Source organism: Macaca thibetana, chromosome X, assembly GCF_024542745.1.
Source record: "Macaca thibetana thibetana isolate TM-01 chromosome X, ASM2454274v1, whole genome shotgun sequence".
Classification (NCBI taxonomy): domain Eukaryota; kingdom Metazoa; phylum Chordata; class Mammalia; order Primates; family Cercopithecidae; genus Macaca; species Macaca thibetana.
Genome location: NC_065598.1, coordinates 15,004,587 through 15,019,516, shown reverse-complemented (window position 1 = coordinate 15,019,516; position 14,930 = coordinate 15,004,587). Strand labels below are relative to the sequence as shown.

The 14,930-nt window shown below is 38.7% G+C and overlaps 1 protein-coding gene across 2 annotated transcripts in view; it reads left to right on the top strand.

Moving 5' to 3' along the window:
- PIR (pirin) overlaps positions 1–14,930 on the top strand; it is a 517,051-nt gene that overhangs the window by 463,861 nt on the left and 38,260 nt on the right. For both annotated transcript variants that reach the window (XM_050777664.1, XM_050777665.1), the window contains one exon: positions 11,936–12,020. In XM_050777664.1, the coding sequence (XP_050633621.1) occupies positions 11,936–12,020 (85 nt within the window). The remainder of the gene's footprint in view (positions 1–11,935; positions 12,021–14,930) is intronic.

Genomic DNA, 14,930 nt, shown 5'->3' with positions numbered 1-14,930 from the left:
AGAGAGAAGGATTACATGTCTAGGTGATATCACTCAACAGCAAGGTGAGGTTTCTCTGGATTAGAGAGCTCTGAAGGACATTAGCAGTTTGAGGTCTTATAGCTGGCTTGCAGATGTTGGTAATAGTTTATCTTATTTCTGGCTAGCAGATGTTGGGAATAGTTTCACAGTGTATATGAAGTAGGTAGGCTCTAAATGGCTAAAATTTTGTTCATTTTGGAATATATTTAAAGCAATTCGATGTGTGAAAATTGGAGTTTGGCATCAGTGTGCTTTGGGATAATGGTCCTATCCTAGTGTAAGGAAGTAACCAACATGGGGGCCATTTTCACCTAATATACAGGGGCTGTCTCTGGCCCATTTATATAGTAGTTGTACAAGAAACTTTCCATTCATTCATTCAGCTCTTCCATTGCCATAATGGTGTGTTAGGATATGAACAAAGTTCTTAGGGCAACACGAATCTAGAATTCCTGATAGAATGAGATGCTTTTCAAAGCAAACCACCACTTACTGTTCCATTTTCTTCTGGTACTTTCATTTGAATCAGAATGTCAGGTAGCAATGGATACCAAAGATAAGCTCTCCAACTCCACCACTTTGTAAATGAGAAAACGGAAACCCAACTAGGCAAAAAGTCTTTCCCAAGGTCACACAGCTCATTGTGGAAGAAGAACAGACCCAATCAGGTTTCCTGAATTTTTGCCCCATTTTATTTGAACATTTCCCCTGCCTTAATCACACCATTCAGCCCTGATGCATAAGTTTGCTGAGTGCATCTATCTCCAGTTAGGGAATGCTTTAGCGCATTTTCATGGAAGGAAGGTTCAAAATGACCCTGTCTCTTTCTACACCGAAAGGGTACCTTCAGGCACACGCCTCTGTAAGCAGACACCCCTGCCTGTCTGTGTCAGAACATCCTGCAAATGATCACGTAGAAGGAGCCCTAGACCATAATAAAGTCCCTCTTCATTAATTTTAGTCATAAAATTGAAGAATCATGTCTATATGAAGGTATCCGTACTCAGAGCTCTATGAAATCTTTGCCAATGAGTTTCCCGTGTTACATCTTGATGCACTTTCCTACGAGAACTCTTAAAAATATTTTAGTAAATAGCAAATGTAACTAATAAACATTAGAAGCTTTGTGAGGAATATTCTAGCTTTGGTTAATAGATTTGCTGACTCAGTCTTGGAATACATTACCCATGGATTGAAGTTAACAAATAGGAAGGCTCTGTGTTAGTCTATTTGGGGGCCATTTGTGGTTTTATTATACTGTTGCCTTTATAGGGTTATAGATGGATTATTTATACAAGACATAGGAATTTGTTCTTTTTCTGGTTTTAATTTTCCAAGAAATTGGAACATCTGTAACCCAATTTCAGTCAAGGATGCTGACTCAAAGGGTGAAGAAATCAAAGTCCAGTTTCACAATTAACGTGTCTCTGGTTAAATTTCAGTACTGTGAGTCCCTGTCATCATCTTTGTTCTCTTCCCCTTTAGTTCTTCTTTTCTCACTACTCTTCCCATAAATAAAAGGCGAGAAAGAGAAAGACAAGAGTATTACTACTGATTAAAGGGCTGCTTGAAAAAGAATACCATAGACTGAATTTGGCTATGTTCAAAATTCTTGGTCAGCTAGACAGCTTGGTGTTCAAGACTGTCCACAGTCTTTTATGGTTGATAGAAGTTAAAAATGTTTTTTGGCCCTCTCTAAATCCCTCCCTACGAAGAGTCATTGGCATTTTGCCTAAGAGTTCCTTGTCTTCTCTTTGTGTAGCACTTCATGTATATGTCAAAATATGATTACAGAGTTTTAATCCTTCCCACGATACCTTTGGCACTGGAGATGGAAACAAATCTTTCCCACTGCTTATCAGAATTGTTTAAAATAATCAAGAATTCAGAAATCAAAGTGCTTTGGATTGGATACAGAAGACATCATTTTGTTGAAGAGCATCAGCCTATGCTAAAAATGAGTTAGAAGTTTGCTTTAAACAATATGGTAAATCTACTTTTCTCTTCCTCAAAGCCTTACCATCTCCAGGAGAAATGAGAAAGTATGGCTCCCCATGCAGGGGCAATGGGATCTGGCAGTGAGTCTCCTGAGTGTGTATGGTAGTGCAGAGACTAGGTCTGTGCTGATGCATTTTTATCCCCAGTGAAAAGCCCAACAGATCACGAGAGTGGGAAGGTGATAGAAGGAAGACGAGGAAATTGGGAAGTCATAAGAACTGTACTAGATGAAGGCATGAGCTCCTTATGGAATAGATCTTACTCTATTAGTTGGGACTCCTGAGCTAGTAAATGAAGCGGACACTTGGTTTTCCCCATTGAGGCTCTTCCTTGTAAGTGGTAGAAAGAGAATCTACCTGAACTAGACCCAAATATATATATATGTATATATACAAACTTAGCGGGGATAAAGAAGATTATCATCAACTGAGGAAAAGAAGAATAAGTCAACTGGGACAATTGGTTAACCATTTAATAAAAAGTAACCAGATTAGAGCTCATGATCTCACAGTTAATTGTCAAAAGAATTCCACATAGATTAAATAATTTTCTTTCTTGCTTTCTCTCTCTTTCTTTCTTTCTTTCTTTCTTTCTTTCTTCTTTCCTTTTCTTTCTCTCTCTCTCTCTTTTTTTTTTTGACAGAGTCTCACTGGAATGCAGTGATGCAATGTCAGTCCACTGCAATCTCCACCTCCCAGGTTCAAGTGATTCTCCTGCCTCAGCCTCCCAAGTAGCTGGGATTACAGGCACCCACCACTACGTCTGGCTAATTTTTGTGTTTTTAGTAGAGACAGGGTTTCACCATATTGGCCAGGCTGGTCCCAAGCTCCTGACCTCAAGTGATCTGCCCACTTCAGCCTCCCCAAGTGCTGGGATTACAGGCCTGAGCCACTGTACCCAGCCATAGATTAAATAATTTGATGTTAAACATTTTGAACTAGAAAAATATACACATTTATATGATCTTTGGATGGTGAAAGACTTTCTATGTTTAAAAGCATTGGAAGGAAAAAATTAATAGATTAGACCCACATCAGAAGCCTTGTAAATGAAATTAAAGGCCAAAAACAAACTAGGAGATAATAACCTTACTTTACTGGAAAAAAAAAAAAAAAGAAAGAAACAAACCTCTCATGTAAATTGATGAGAAGCACCAAACTTCCCTGACTTCATAGCCGCCAATTTTCCATTCCCTCTCACAGTCACACATCACTGAAGATGTGTCTGCACATTTTATCTCCACTTCCCTACCTCCTTGATGTTCTCAACTTGACATCCACCCACACTGGTCTGTTGAAACCAGTCACCACTGACTTCCATGTGGCCAAACCTGAGGTAGTAATCTTCTGTCTTCTTCTTCTCCTCCTTCTCCTCCTTTTCCTCCTCCTCCTCCTCTTCCTTCTCTTCCTCCTCCTCCCTCCTCCTCCCTCCTCCTCCTCCTCCTCCTCCTCCTCTTCTTCTTCTTCTTCTTCTTCTTCTTCTTCTTCTCTTCTTCCTCTTCCTCCTCCTCCTCCTCCTTCTTCTTCCTTCTTTCTTCTTCTTCTTCTTCTTCTTTCTTCTCCTCCTCCTCCTCCTTCTTCTTCTTCTTCTTCCTCTTCCTCTTCCTCCTCCTCCTCCTCCTTCTTCTTCCTTCTTTCTTCTTCTTCCTTCTTTCTTCTTCTCCTCCTCCTCCTTCTTCTTCTTCTTCTTCTTCTTCTTCTTCTTCTTCTTCTTCTTCTTCTTCTTCTTCTTCTTCTTCTTCTTTTTTTTCCTTCTCCTTCTCCTTCTTCTTCTCCTTCTCCTCCTCCTCCTCCTTCTCCTCCCTCTCCTCCTTCTTCTTCTCCTTCTCCTCCTCCTCCTTCCTCCTTCTTTCTCCTCCTCCTCCTTCTCTCTCCTTCCTCCTCCTCCTTCTCTCTCCTTCCTCTTCCTCCTCCTTCTTCTTTCTCCTTCATCTTCCTCCCCCTCCTTCTTCCTCCTCCTCCTTTTTCCTTCCTTCTCCTCCTTTCTCCTTCCTCCTCCTCCTTCTTTCTCCTTCCTCCTTCCTTCTCCTTTCTCCTTCGTTATCCTCCTCCTCCTTCTTTCTCCTTCCTCCTCCTTCTTTCTCCTTCCTCCTCCTTCTTTCTCCTTGCTCCTCCTCGTTTCTCCTTCCTCCTCCTCGTTTCTCCTTCCTCCTCCTCCTCCTTCCTCCTCCTCCTCCTCCTTCCTCCTCCTCCTCCTCCTTCCTCCTCCTCCTCCTTTCTCCTTCCTCCTCCTCCTTCTTTCTCCTTTGTCCTCCTTCTCTTTCTTCTTTCCTCCTCCTCCTCCTCCTCCTCCTCCTTCTTCTTCTTCTTTTCTTTTCTTTCTTTGGTTCTTTCTTAGGTTCTTTCTTCATGTTACCTCTTCCTCTCCATGGCTTGATTGCTTTGTCTTTCTCCACAGCCTCTCTTTCTTTGGCTTCTGAGATGATACATTCTTGTGTCTCTGGTTGCTCTTTGCTCCTTCTCAGTTTCCTTTCTCCAGGTGACACTGTTTTCTTGGCCAGACCCTTAAACACTTGAGTTCCCTGGATCTCAGTCCTGAGTCTTCTCTCTCATTGAGCATCTGCCTAAGTGAGCTTATTTATTTCATGGATTTAGATACCATGTATAGTCTGACAATTCCACATTTATGTTCACAGTACAAGCCTCCCCTTTGAGCTCTATGTAGATTCATATCTGCAACTACCAACTTGACATCTCCATTTGCATGGTGCCCAGGCACATCAAATTTAAAACAGCAAAAGTTGAAGTCTTGTTCTCCCCACCCTCACCTGTCTTGACAGCAAATAAACAACTTGTTTCTCTTCCAGTCTTCTCCATCTTAATAAATGGAACTGTCACTCATTGCTCAAAGCAGAAACATGGTGGTCATCCTTATACCCACTGCATCCAGTCCCTCAGCAAAACCTTTCTATCTCCAAATATATTATTTCAAATCTACCTGTTTCTCTCCCATCCCTTTCTGGCCCACTCCAGGATCCTCTTCAGGAGTCTCCTCTCCTCTATTCTTACTCCCTTCCAGTTCTTTATATAGTAGCTTAAGACATCTCTTTAAGATGAAAATTGGATCTGATTGTTCTTCAGTGTGTTCTCATTGTATTTTAAAGAAATCCGAAATGCCATACTATAGTCTATATCTGATCGAATCTTTCCTAACTTTCTAAACTTATGTCATTCTCTCCAGCAACCACTTTGTGTCTGCCATGTTGCTCTCCTCCCAGTTTCTGAATACTTTAAGCTCTTTATGGATTCATGGCCTTCACACATGCTGTTCTGTTTTTTCTGCCCAGAAATCTCTTACCTTCAACTCTTCTTATTCAAGTCTCCATTTTAATGTAATCTCCCTAGCGAGGACTTCCCTTACTCTCCTCATTTTATTTTCTCTCTCTGCATTCCATTTATTTCTTTTCTAGCAAGTACCACATTTTAAAGTTTTATATTTAATTTGCTAAATTATCTTTTTCACTAGAAAGCAATACTTCACAAGGGTTGTGCAGAACTGTTATTCAGCAATATATATGACTAGCACATTATAGATTCTCAAAGAATATTTTTTGAATGAGGAAATTAATTGATAAGTGAATGAAAAATTAAATAGGTTAATGAGCAGATAGTTTACTAAAAGAGAAATGCAAGTGGTCTTAATTAATACATACGATGCCCCTAAAATAGTACCTGGTACATACTAAGCCCTCAACATATTTACTTATTGTTATTTTTATATTAACAGATACTATTATTTTTAAATTAATAATAATAATTATCACCCAAACTAATAGTCAAATTTAAAGAGTAAGGAGATACCAATTTCTGCTTTTTAAATGAACTACAATGAAAAAAAAATATCATCAACATTTTGATGAGATGGGCACTTTTTAAAGGTAGTTACCAAGTGATTTGACAAAACCAATTTGGATGAAAGCAAGTTAATTAGTATAACAAGTGATCAGATGATGATTTGTTCAAGAACAAATGCCGCTAGATGTGGGTTGTTGAGATAATGGTATTTGTACTGTGGAGGTGGTGCCTTTAAACTTTTTTCTTCAGGTTAAGCTTGTTTCCTTCCTTTTTGTCCGTTTTCCAAAGGTTTTCAGGGGGGTTATTTTTTAACGTTTACCTTTTTTCAGCAATTAATTTTTCCATTCTATGTTTGTGACAAGGAAACAAATGTGTGACCATAGGAGATCAGTTGGAATATGTTAACTTTCTAACAGTAGGAGACTGGATGGGAAAAAAACTATTTAGAGCACATAAAGAGTTGAAAGGCTGCCCTGTGGTGTAGCAAAATTACCAAGACTAGGAAAAGCAGTGACTGGCAGCAGACATTTTCAGCAAAATTGCTGTTTAACCAGATGATTATGTTCAACAATTTGCTTTTGACCACAATGTCTTAACCTTTACACCTATAATTTCACTATGAAGGAAAAAAATAGAAATGTAATCAAAGATTTATGTGCAAAGAGATTCGTCAAAAGTTAACAATGACACACAAAAACCCCATAAAACACAATGTCCAACATTAGGGGAGTTGTCCAAAATTGGGGTGCGTGTCTAGGAACAAGTAGAAACACTGTTTCTTTCTCTTACAGGATATTGGAGATTGGCACTCATTAATATGGTTACTTAGAGTAATTTCCTTAAGCAACATGTTATAGTAAGATTGACAATTTGAGTGCGTTTCCTGAAGAATAACTAAATCATAAAGAGCTTTTGAATAGTTCCCCCAAAGAATTGTGAATGCATTTATTACAGGTCTGACACATGACACTACATGGCTGCCACTTGCTTTTAGGGAAGGTATAAGATGGCGGTAAAAACAGCAGCATTTGGGAATCAATGGGCAGCAGTTATCTGTCAAAGGAGCAATGGCAAAATTCAGATACTTCCTTTGCCACACTCATAACATAGCAGCATAGCATGCTGCATTCTTTTTTGGGGGGAGATGTTTTTAAGCCACATAGCTTCCATGTGGAAGTGATTTCATCTCCTAATTAAGATCATATATATGAATAAAAGCAGAGGAAGGAAGCCAGCTTGACAAGGGTATCCTACCAAAAACCAGGGTAAATGGGAAGTCTTTGAAGGACATAAGATGAAGGTAGTTGGAGTTTGGAAGGAAGTGGTTTTATAGACCATGTTTTGTCTTGGTTGTTTTGTGGTCATTATTGGAGTGGTGTCTGAGACTCATTACGGGTTTGGTTCTGACATATTTATAGGGAAAGAGAGACAAGGCTTTCCTGGATTTGGTAGCAGCCCTGTTGTAGGTTAGCCAAAATTTACCCTTAACCTCTTATGAAGAATTGAATTACTTACCTTCTAGAAATATTCCCTGCATAATATTTGAACCATAATATTTTAAGCCATTAGGCTTTTGAAATATAGGCTAAAACTTTAAAGGAAAGTTTCCTAAATACTTTCAACACAGGATTGTGAAATGGAAAGAAAGAAGAAGGGGGAAGAGCTTTGGATTTTAGTGCCTCTGCAGGCATTATTAATCAGAACTGAAACAGAAAAAAAAGGAAAAAAAAACAAAAACAAATTCACTGATAGAATTTGAGTGCATTAGCTCTGTGCATGCTGCAACAGATTTATAGGGGAATATTTTCTTTTAGTTTCTTATGGACCAATTTGTTTGACTCTTGTGGAAATAGATTCATTGATAGCTAAGTTTTAACCAAAAAAAGAATGATTTAATTAAATTATCATTCTATTTTGAGATTCTATTAATAATTTAATACTATACATAAAAATAAACAAAACAACACAAGAAACAATGTACCTAATAGGAAGATTTCTTTATGGTTGAAAATCAGCAGTGTGTGTAATGGAAAGACGGAATCCAGGTTTGCTCAAGGTACATTTGAAACTGACATTATCACCTTTTTTTTTTTTTTTTTTTTTCCTTGAGACGGAGTCTCGCTCAGTCACCCAGGCTGGAGTGCAGTGGCAGGATCTCGGCTCACTGCAAGCTCCACCTCCTGGGTTCACGCCATTTTCCTGCCTCAGCCTCCCGAGTAGCTGGGACTATAGGTGCCCGCCACCAGGCCTGGCTAATTTTTTTTTTTTTGTATTTTTAGTAGAGACGGGGTTTCACCATGTTAGCCAGGATGGTCTCGATCTCCTGACCTCATGATCTGCCTGCCTTGGCCTCCCAAAGTGCTGGGATTACAGGCGTGAGCCACCGCGCCAGGCCGGCATTATCACCTTTGAGTTAAATGAACATAACTTACATTAGCTATTTCCATAGAGTTACCCTGGATGATCAAAATCAAATAATAAAACTTACATACTTTTCAAAAAATATATGTGTATATGTATACATACATACACCTACACATACACTTATAGGAACATCTTCCAAATTGAGTTTTGTCTCATTATAGATTATTTTAAATAGAATAATATACATTCAGTTTTGGAGGCTTTGGGGTAGTTTATTATTCAACACATATGTTATATTGACACCCTCAATGATCCAATTCCCAATAGGAAAAGAATACTAGAATTGGAATTCTGTTTTAGGTTAAAGATGTTGTAAAAAAAAATCTGCAAAATGAATTAAAAGTTTCCTCTTAGACTTTTTCACACTGTGAGACAACAGAATATATTTTGTGGCTTTATTAAAGTCTCTCATTGGTTTCTGTTTAAAATTTTTGAGATGAATACATAAATGAACATAGAACGTTCTGTGTGAGTGTGAATACACCTGCATGTGTGCTTGTGCCTGTGTAGTTGCAGTCTTAGACAGGTAGCTACTATTTTTTGAACAATATAGATTAGGTTGAGAAGCAAGAGACAGGAAGGAAGAAGGAAAAACAGCCAGCCAGGAGGGCAGACTGATGACTGAAGTTGAGGGCAAGAATACAGCGAGTTAACCAGAGCTTTCCCACCAACTCTCCACAGCTCTAGTTGCCCTCCCTCACCCCAGCCACATTCTCACTTCTCTTTAGCTCTAGTCTGAGAAACTGGAAGGGAATTTTAAAAACTAGAGTGTGGAGGAAAACATTACTTTTCTGAATCAGAATTTCAGAACCAGAAATAGACTTAAACAACAGCAAGTACCCTCACAAAATTTTCAGATGAGCGAATTAACCCAGAAGAAGAAAAGTGTTTCATTGGTCAGCAGAAAAAGCAATACCTCTGGTTGGGCATGATGGCTCACACCTATAATCCCAACACTTTGGGAGGCTGAGGCAGGTAGATGGCTTGAGCCCAGGAGTCTGAAACCAGCCTGGGCAACATGGCGAAACCCCATCTCTACAAGAAAATTTAAAAAAGAAAGAAAGAAAAGAAAGAAGGAAGAAAGAGAGAGAAGAAAAGAAAAGAAAGCAAAGCAAAGAAAAGGCAATACAGCATAAAAGACTCCTGACTTCCAGATCAGGATTATTTTTATGGCCACATTCTGGGAGAGTGCTAGCAAAAATTAAAGCAAGAACCTCTTTGTGATGAATTTCTTCTCTGTTGGAAGGGATACTGTATCTGCCACTGTGGCAGAGGTTGAGAAAGATGCTTAAACCAAATAGCGATCTTTATCTGAAGGACAGCGAAATATTGCCTGAACAGAGGAGTCATTCGATATTGTATGAAGTTTACCCTTGATCTTTTTAGAGGTAATTTTAGAAGTCCTCATCAGACAAAACCAGCCCCTTTCCAGATGGTGCCTTATACACCTAATGATCCTAGAGAATCAGATCCTGTGTCCCTTGTGTGCTGCCCTTCTTTTATGTGCGTTTCAAGCTCTTCTGATTGATTGTGAATCTTTGGCCTCAGGTTGCAATTGATGTCACAGGTCTTTCTGGTTTCATTTACGTACGCACAGGGGAATTTGCTTTTCTAGTCTTTGAAGCTGTATTAATGCAGCTTGACCTTGTAAGCCACGCAAAACTCTACCAGACCATTTTAAACCCTGAAGCTTCAATAGGAGACATTCAGAGGAAAGGAAAAAATCTTTTGATAGTCAACATTATTCACGATTCTTTATTTCAAAATTTAATGTACAGACATATATTTTGACCATACCAGATTCACCTGTCCTGAAGAGATGCATTTTGCTACATGTAGGTAAAGATGTTGATGAATACTCCATATATATATGTGTATACATACACACATGCGCACACACACACACGCACACGTGTGTGTATATATGTTAAATCCCATGTATAGTAATATGGTTATTGACAGTATATAGAATAGTAATACAGTTATTGACAGTATATATATATGTGTGTGTGTGTACTGTACTTCATATATACCTTCATATTACATATATCTACTGTCAGTAACTGTATTACTATACATTGAGTTTTCCATTATGAAACATCATTCGATAAATATTTATTGAACACCTAGTATTTGACAGACATAGTGGGTTGGCCCTGAGAATTCAGTGGTAACAAAGGCAGAAATGTTCATGTCCTCATGGAACTTGCATCATTACTCTCCACAAAATTATGCCTTTATCAAGGAGAGTAAATAATTCTGGGCTCCAGATTCTTTTTGTCTAAAAATGCATGTATTTAATGAATGTAATCTTTTAATTAACATATAACGTATACACAGAGAAGTACACAGATCAAGTATACAGCTCAAAGAATGTTTACCAAGTAAACACACTCATAAAAGCAGCAGCCAGGTTAAGAAACAGAGCATTACCAGCCCCCAGAAGCCCCTTTAAAATCCTTTTCTAGTTACGAACCTTCCCAAGGTAACTAATTTTCTGACTTCTGACACCATAAATTAATTTTGGCTTGTTTTAAACTTTGTAGAAGTGGAATCATACGGTGTATGATCTTCTGTGTCTGTCTTCATTTGCTCAATATTATGCCTGTGAAATTCACCTGAGTTATTGCATGTAGTTGAGTTCATTCATTCTCCTTGGTGTATAGTATTCCACTGTACATTACATTTCATTTATCCATTCTATTATTAAAGACATTTGGGCTATTTCCAGTTTGGGGCTGTTATCAGTTCTGTTACTATTAAGGTACTTGTGCCTGTCTTTAGGTGACTGTTAGGTATACACCTATGAGTTGGAATATTGGGTCATAGATTATGCATATATTCATCTGTACTACACATGGCCAAGCAGCTTCCCAAAGTGTTTATACCAAGTTGTCCCACCGTCAGTGTATGAAAATTCCAGTTACTACACATCCATGTCAAGCTTAAGGTTACGTGCTTTTTCATTTTCATGTGCATTTTAAGTTTAAAAAGTAGACTAGAACCACCGGAGCTTTGTGATAAACAATGAGACATCATAAAGTTTGTAGCAACAGTTCTAATCCCTTGAATTTTAGTCTATGCCAATGATTCAGGATGATATTATATTAAATTAGAAACTCTGCTTAACTCTTGATGGAATAAAAGTTACTGTTTACAATGGAAAATCCTGCAAAAGTTTGCCTTTCTTACGTTTGGAGTTGTGGCTTTTTCAAGCGAGCAGTGTCGGACCATTTTTGTTAGCCAGAGGGCCAAGGAGGAAAAAATAAAAAATATGTACAGGTCACATTTTTAAATTTCAAAATGGAAATGGCTTTCTTGAGACATGGGGAAGAAACATACATTTGGTTGTGAGATAACCTACCATATCAAGTGGAAGACGGGAGGTGGGAAAGTTGGAGCAACTATTGGCCAGTAAAATGTTCCTATTGGACCGTATTTGAGAACTGGCTGTAGGGAGACAGCTGTCATCCTGAAATTAACTTGTCAACCACACTGTAAAGCTAGGAGGGCTAACTTCCAGACCAACACCATTAAGAGGGGCTGTTTTAGCAGCCCACCTCAGCTTTAACACTTCCCTAGGAGAAACTATAAATATAATGGATCCAGGCCCAGGCCTATTACAGAAGGGCCTGCTGAAGGAAAGAAGAACCTTATTCTTAGAAAAAAAACACTGATGGTTTCCTTTTCCTTTTCAGTCCAAGGTTTACACTCGCACACCAACCTTATATTTGGACTTCAAATTGGACCCAGGAGCAAAACATTCCCAACCTATTCCTAAAGGTATGATGGGTTCTGGGGTTTAGTAGTCATGTCAGGAAAAAAAACAAAAACCAGCAAAGGGCTGTTTTCTCTGGAATGTACTTGTTTCTGAAACTCAGCACAAAGTTCTATGAACTCTGTTTATGTTTAATTGTGTTTAAATTGACAAATACTGCTGGGACCTTTCAAGTTAAGAAAATCAGGAAGAGGCCGGGTGCGGTGGCTCACGCCTGTAATCCCAGCACTTTGGGAGGCCGAGGCGGGTGGATCACGAGGTCAGGAGATCGAGACCATCCTGGCTAACACAGTGAAACCCCGTCTCTACTAAAAATACAAAAACTAGCTGGGTGTGGTGGCGCATGCCTGTAGTCCCAGCTACTCGGGAGGCTGAGGCAGAAGAATCGCTTGAACCCAGGAGGAGGAGGTTGCAGTGAGCCGAGATCGCGCCACTGCACTCCAGCCTGGGAGACACAGCAAGACTCCATCTCAAAAAAAAAAAGAAGAACTCACAGTATGTTAGGGCCAGACCTTGTGGGCCATACCTCTCGATTTACAGGTGTGGAAGGCCTAAAAGATTGGTCACTTGCTCAAGGCCACCCAAACACTTATTGGATGAGGTAGGGCAAGGAAAATACCCGTCTCCTGACTTTCCAGCTCGTGTTGACTCACAGTGTTCCTGAAGGCAAATTCAGACCTGTGTTACTTATACACAAGTGCATACTTGATTGAGATACAGGTTTTGCTTGATATAGGTTACATAACATAACCTTGTTATGTAAAGGTTACCTTTAGATTGACATTTGCATCCAAAGAATAATTAGAAAATTCCCAAGTATTTAAGGCCTATTTTTTTTTTTTTTTTTTTTTAATTCTGGCTAATTTTTATAATTTTTTTTTTTTTTTTTCTGTAGACATGGGGTCTCACTCTGTTACCCAGGCCAAAGTGCAGTGGCATGATCATAGCTCACTGCAGCCTTGAACTCCCGGGCTTAAGTGATCCTCTTGCCTCAGCCTCCCAAGTAACTGAGACTACAGATGTGTGCCACTATGCCCAGCCAATTTTTTAATTCTTTTGTAGAGGCGGGGGTTTCACCACGTTGCCCAGGCTGGTCTCAGATTCCTGGCCTTAAGTGATGCTACTGTCTTGACCTCCCAAAGCATTGGGATTTCAGGCATGAGCCATTGTGTCTGCTCTATTTTAAAATAATTTTATTTTTTTATTAACACACAATAGATGTACATATTTTCAGGGTACATGTGATAATTTAATACAGTCATATAATTTGTAAAGATCAAGTCAGTATAATTAGGATATTCATTACCTTAAATATTTGTCTTTTCTTTATGCTAGAAACATTTGAATTATTCTTTTCTAGCTGTTTGGAAATATACAAAGATTGTTGTAAACAATAGTCATCCTACTGATCTATCAAACACCAGATCTTATTTCTTCTATCAAATTGTATATTTGTACTCATTAATCAATTCTCTTTATCCCTCCCAGACCCCTACCCTTCGTGTCCTCTAGTAACCATCAGTCTTCATGAGATCTTTATGAGATCCGCTTTTTTACTCCCATATAAGAGTGAGAATGTGCGATATTTGTCTTTCTGTGCCTGGCTTATTTAACTGAATGTCCTCTCCAGGTTGCTGCAGATGACAGGATATCATTCTTTTTACAGCTGAATAATATTTCATTGTGTATTTATATCACATTTTCTTTATCCATTCATCTATTACTGGGCACTTAGGTTGATTCTACGTTTTGTCCATTGTGAATAATGCTGCAATAAACATGGGAGTGCAGGTATTTCTTTGATATATTGATTTTTTTTTTCTTTTAAATACGTACCCAACAGTTGAATTGCTGGATTATATGGTAGTTCTATTTTTAGTTTTTTTTGAGGACCCATACTGCTTTCCATAATGGTTGTACTAATTTACATTCTCACTGACTATATACAAGGGTTCCCCTTTCTCCACACCCTCACCAGCATGTGTTATTCCCTTTTTGATAACAGCCATTTTAACTGGGGTGAGATGATGTCTCATTGTGGTTTTGATTTGCATTTCTCTGATGATTAGTGATGTTGAGCATTTTTTTCATACACCTATTGTCCATTTGTATGTCTTCTTTTGAGAAATGTCTATTCCGAGCTTTTGCCCATTTTAAAATTGGATTTCTTTTTGCTATTGAATTGTTGAGCTCCTTATATATTCTCATTATTTATCCCTTGTCAGATGGGTAGTTTGCAGATATTTTCTCCCATTCTGTGGGTTGTCTCTTCACTTATTATTATTATTATTTGTTTGTTTGTTTTTGTTTGTTTTTGTTTTTTTTTTTTTTTGAGACAGAGTCTTGATCTGTCACCCAGGCTGGAGTACAGTGGTGTGATCTCAGCTCACTGTAACCTCCGCCTCCTGGGCTCAAGCAGTTCTCCTGCCTCAGCCTCCCAAGTAGCTGGGATTACAGGTGTGTGCCACTACACCTGGCTAATTTTTGTATTTTTAGTAGAGATGTGGTTTAATCATGTTGGCCAGGCTGGTCTTGAACTCCTGGCCTCAAGTGATCTGCCTGCCTTGGCCTCCCAAAGTGCTGGGATTACAGGCGTGAGCCACCACACCCAGCCTCATCTTATTGATTGTTTCCTTTGCTGTGCAGAAGCATTTGAGCTTGATATGACATCATTTGTCTATTTTTGCTTTGGTTGCTTGTGCTTTTGAGGTCTTACACAAAATATCTTTGTCCAGTCCAATGTCCTGGAGATTTTCCCCAATGTTTACTTTTAGAAGTTTCATATTTTGAGGTCTTAAATTTAAGTCTTTAATTCATTTTGATTTGATTTTTGTTTGTGGCAAGAGATAGGGGTCTAATTTCATTCTTCAGCATATGAATATCTAGTTTTCCCAGCACCATTTATTGAAAAAACT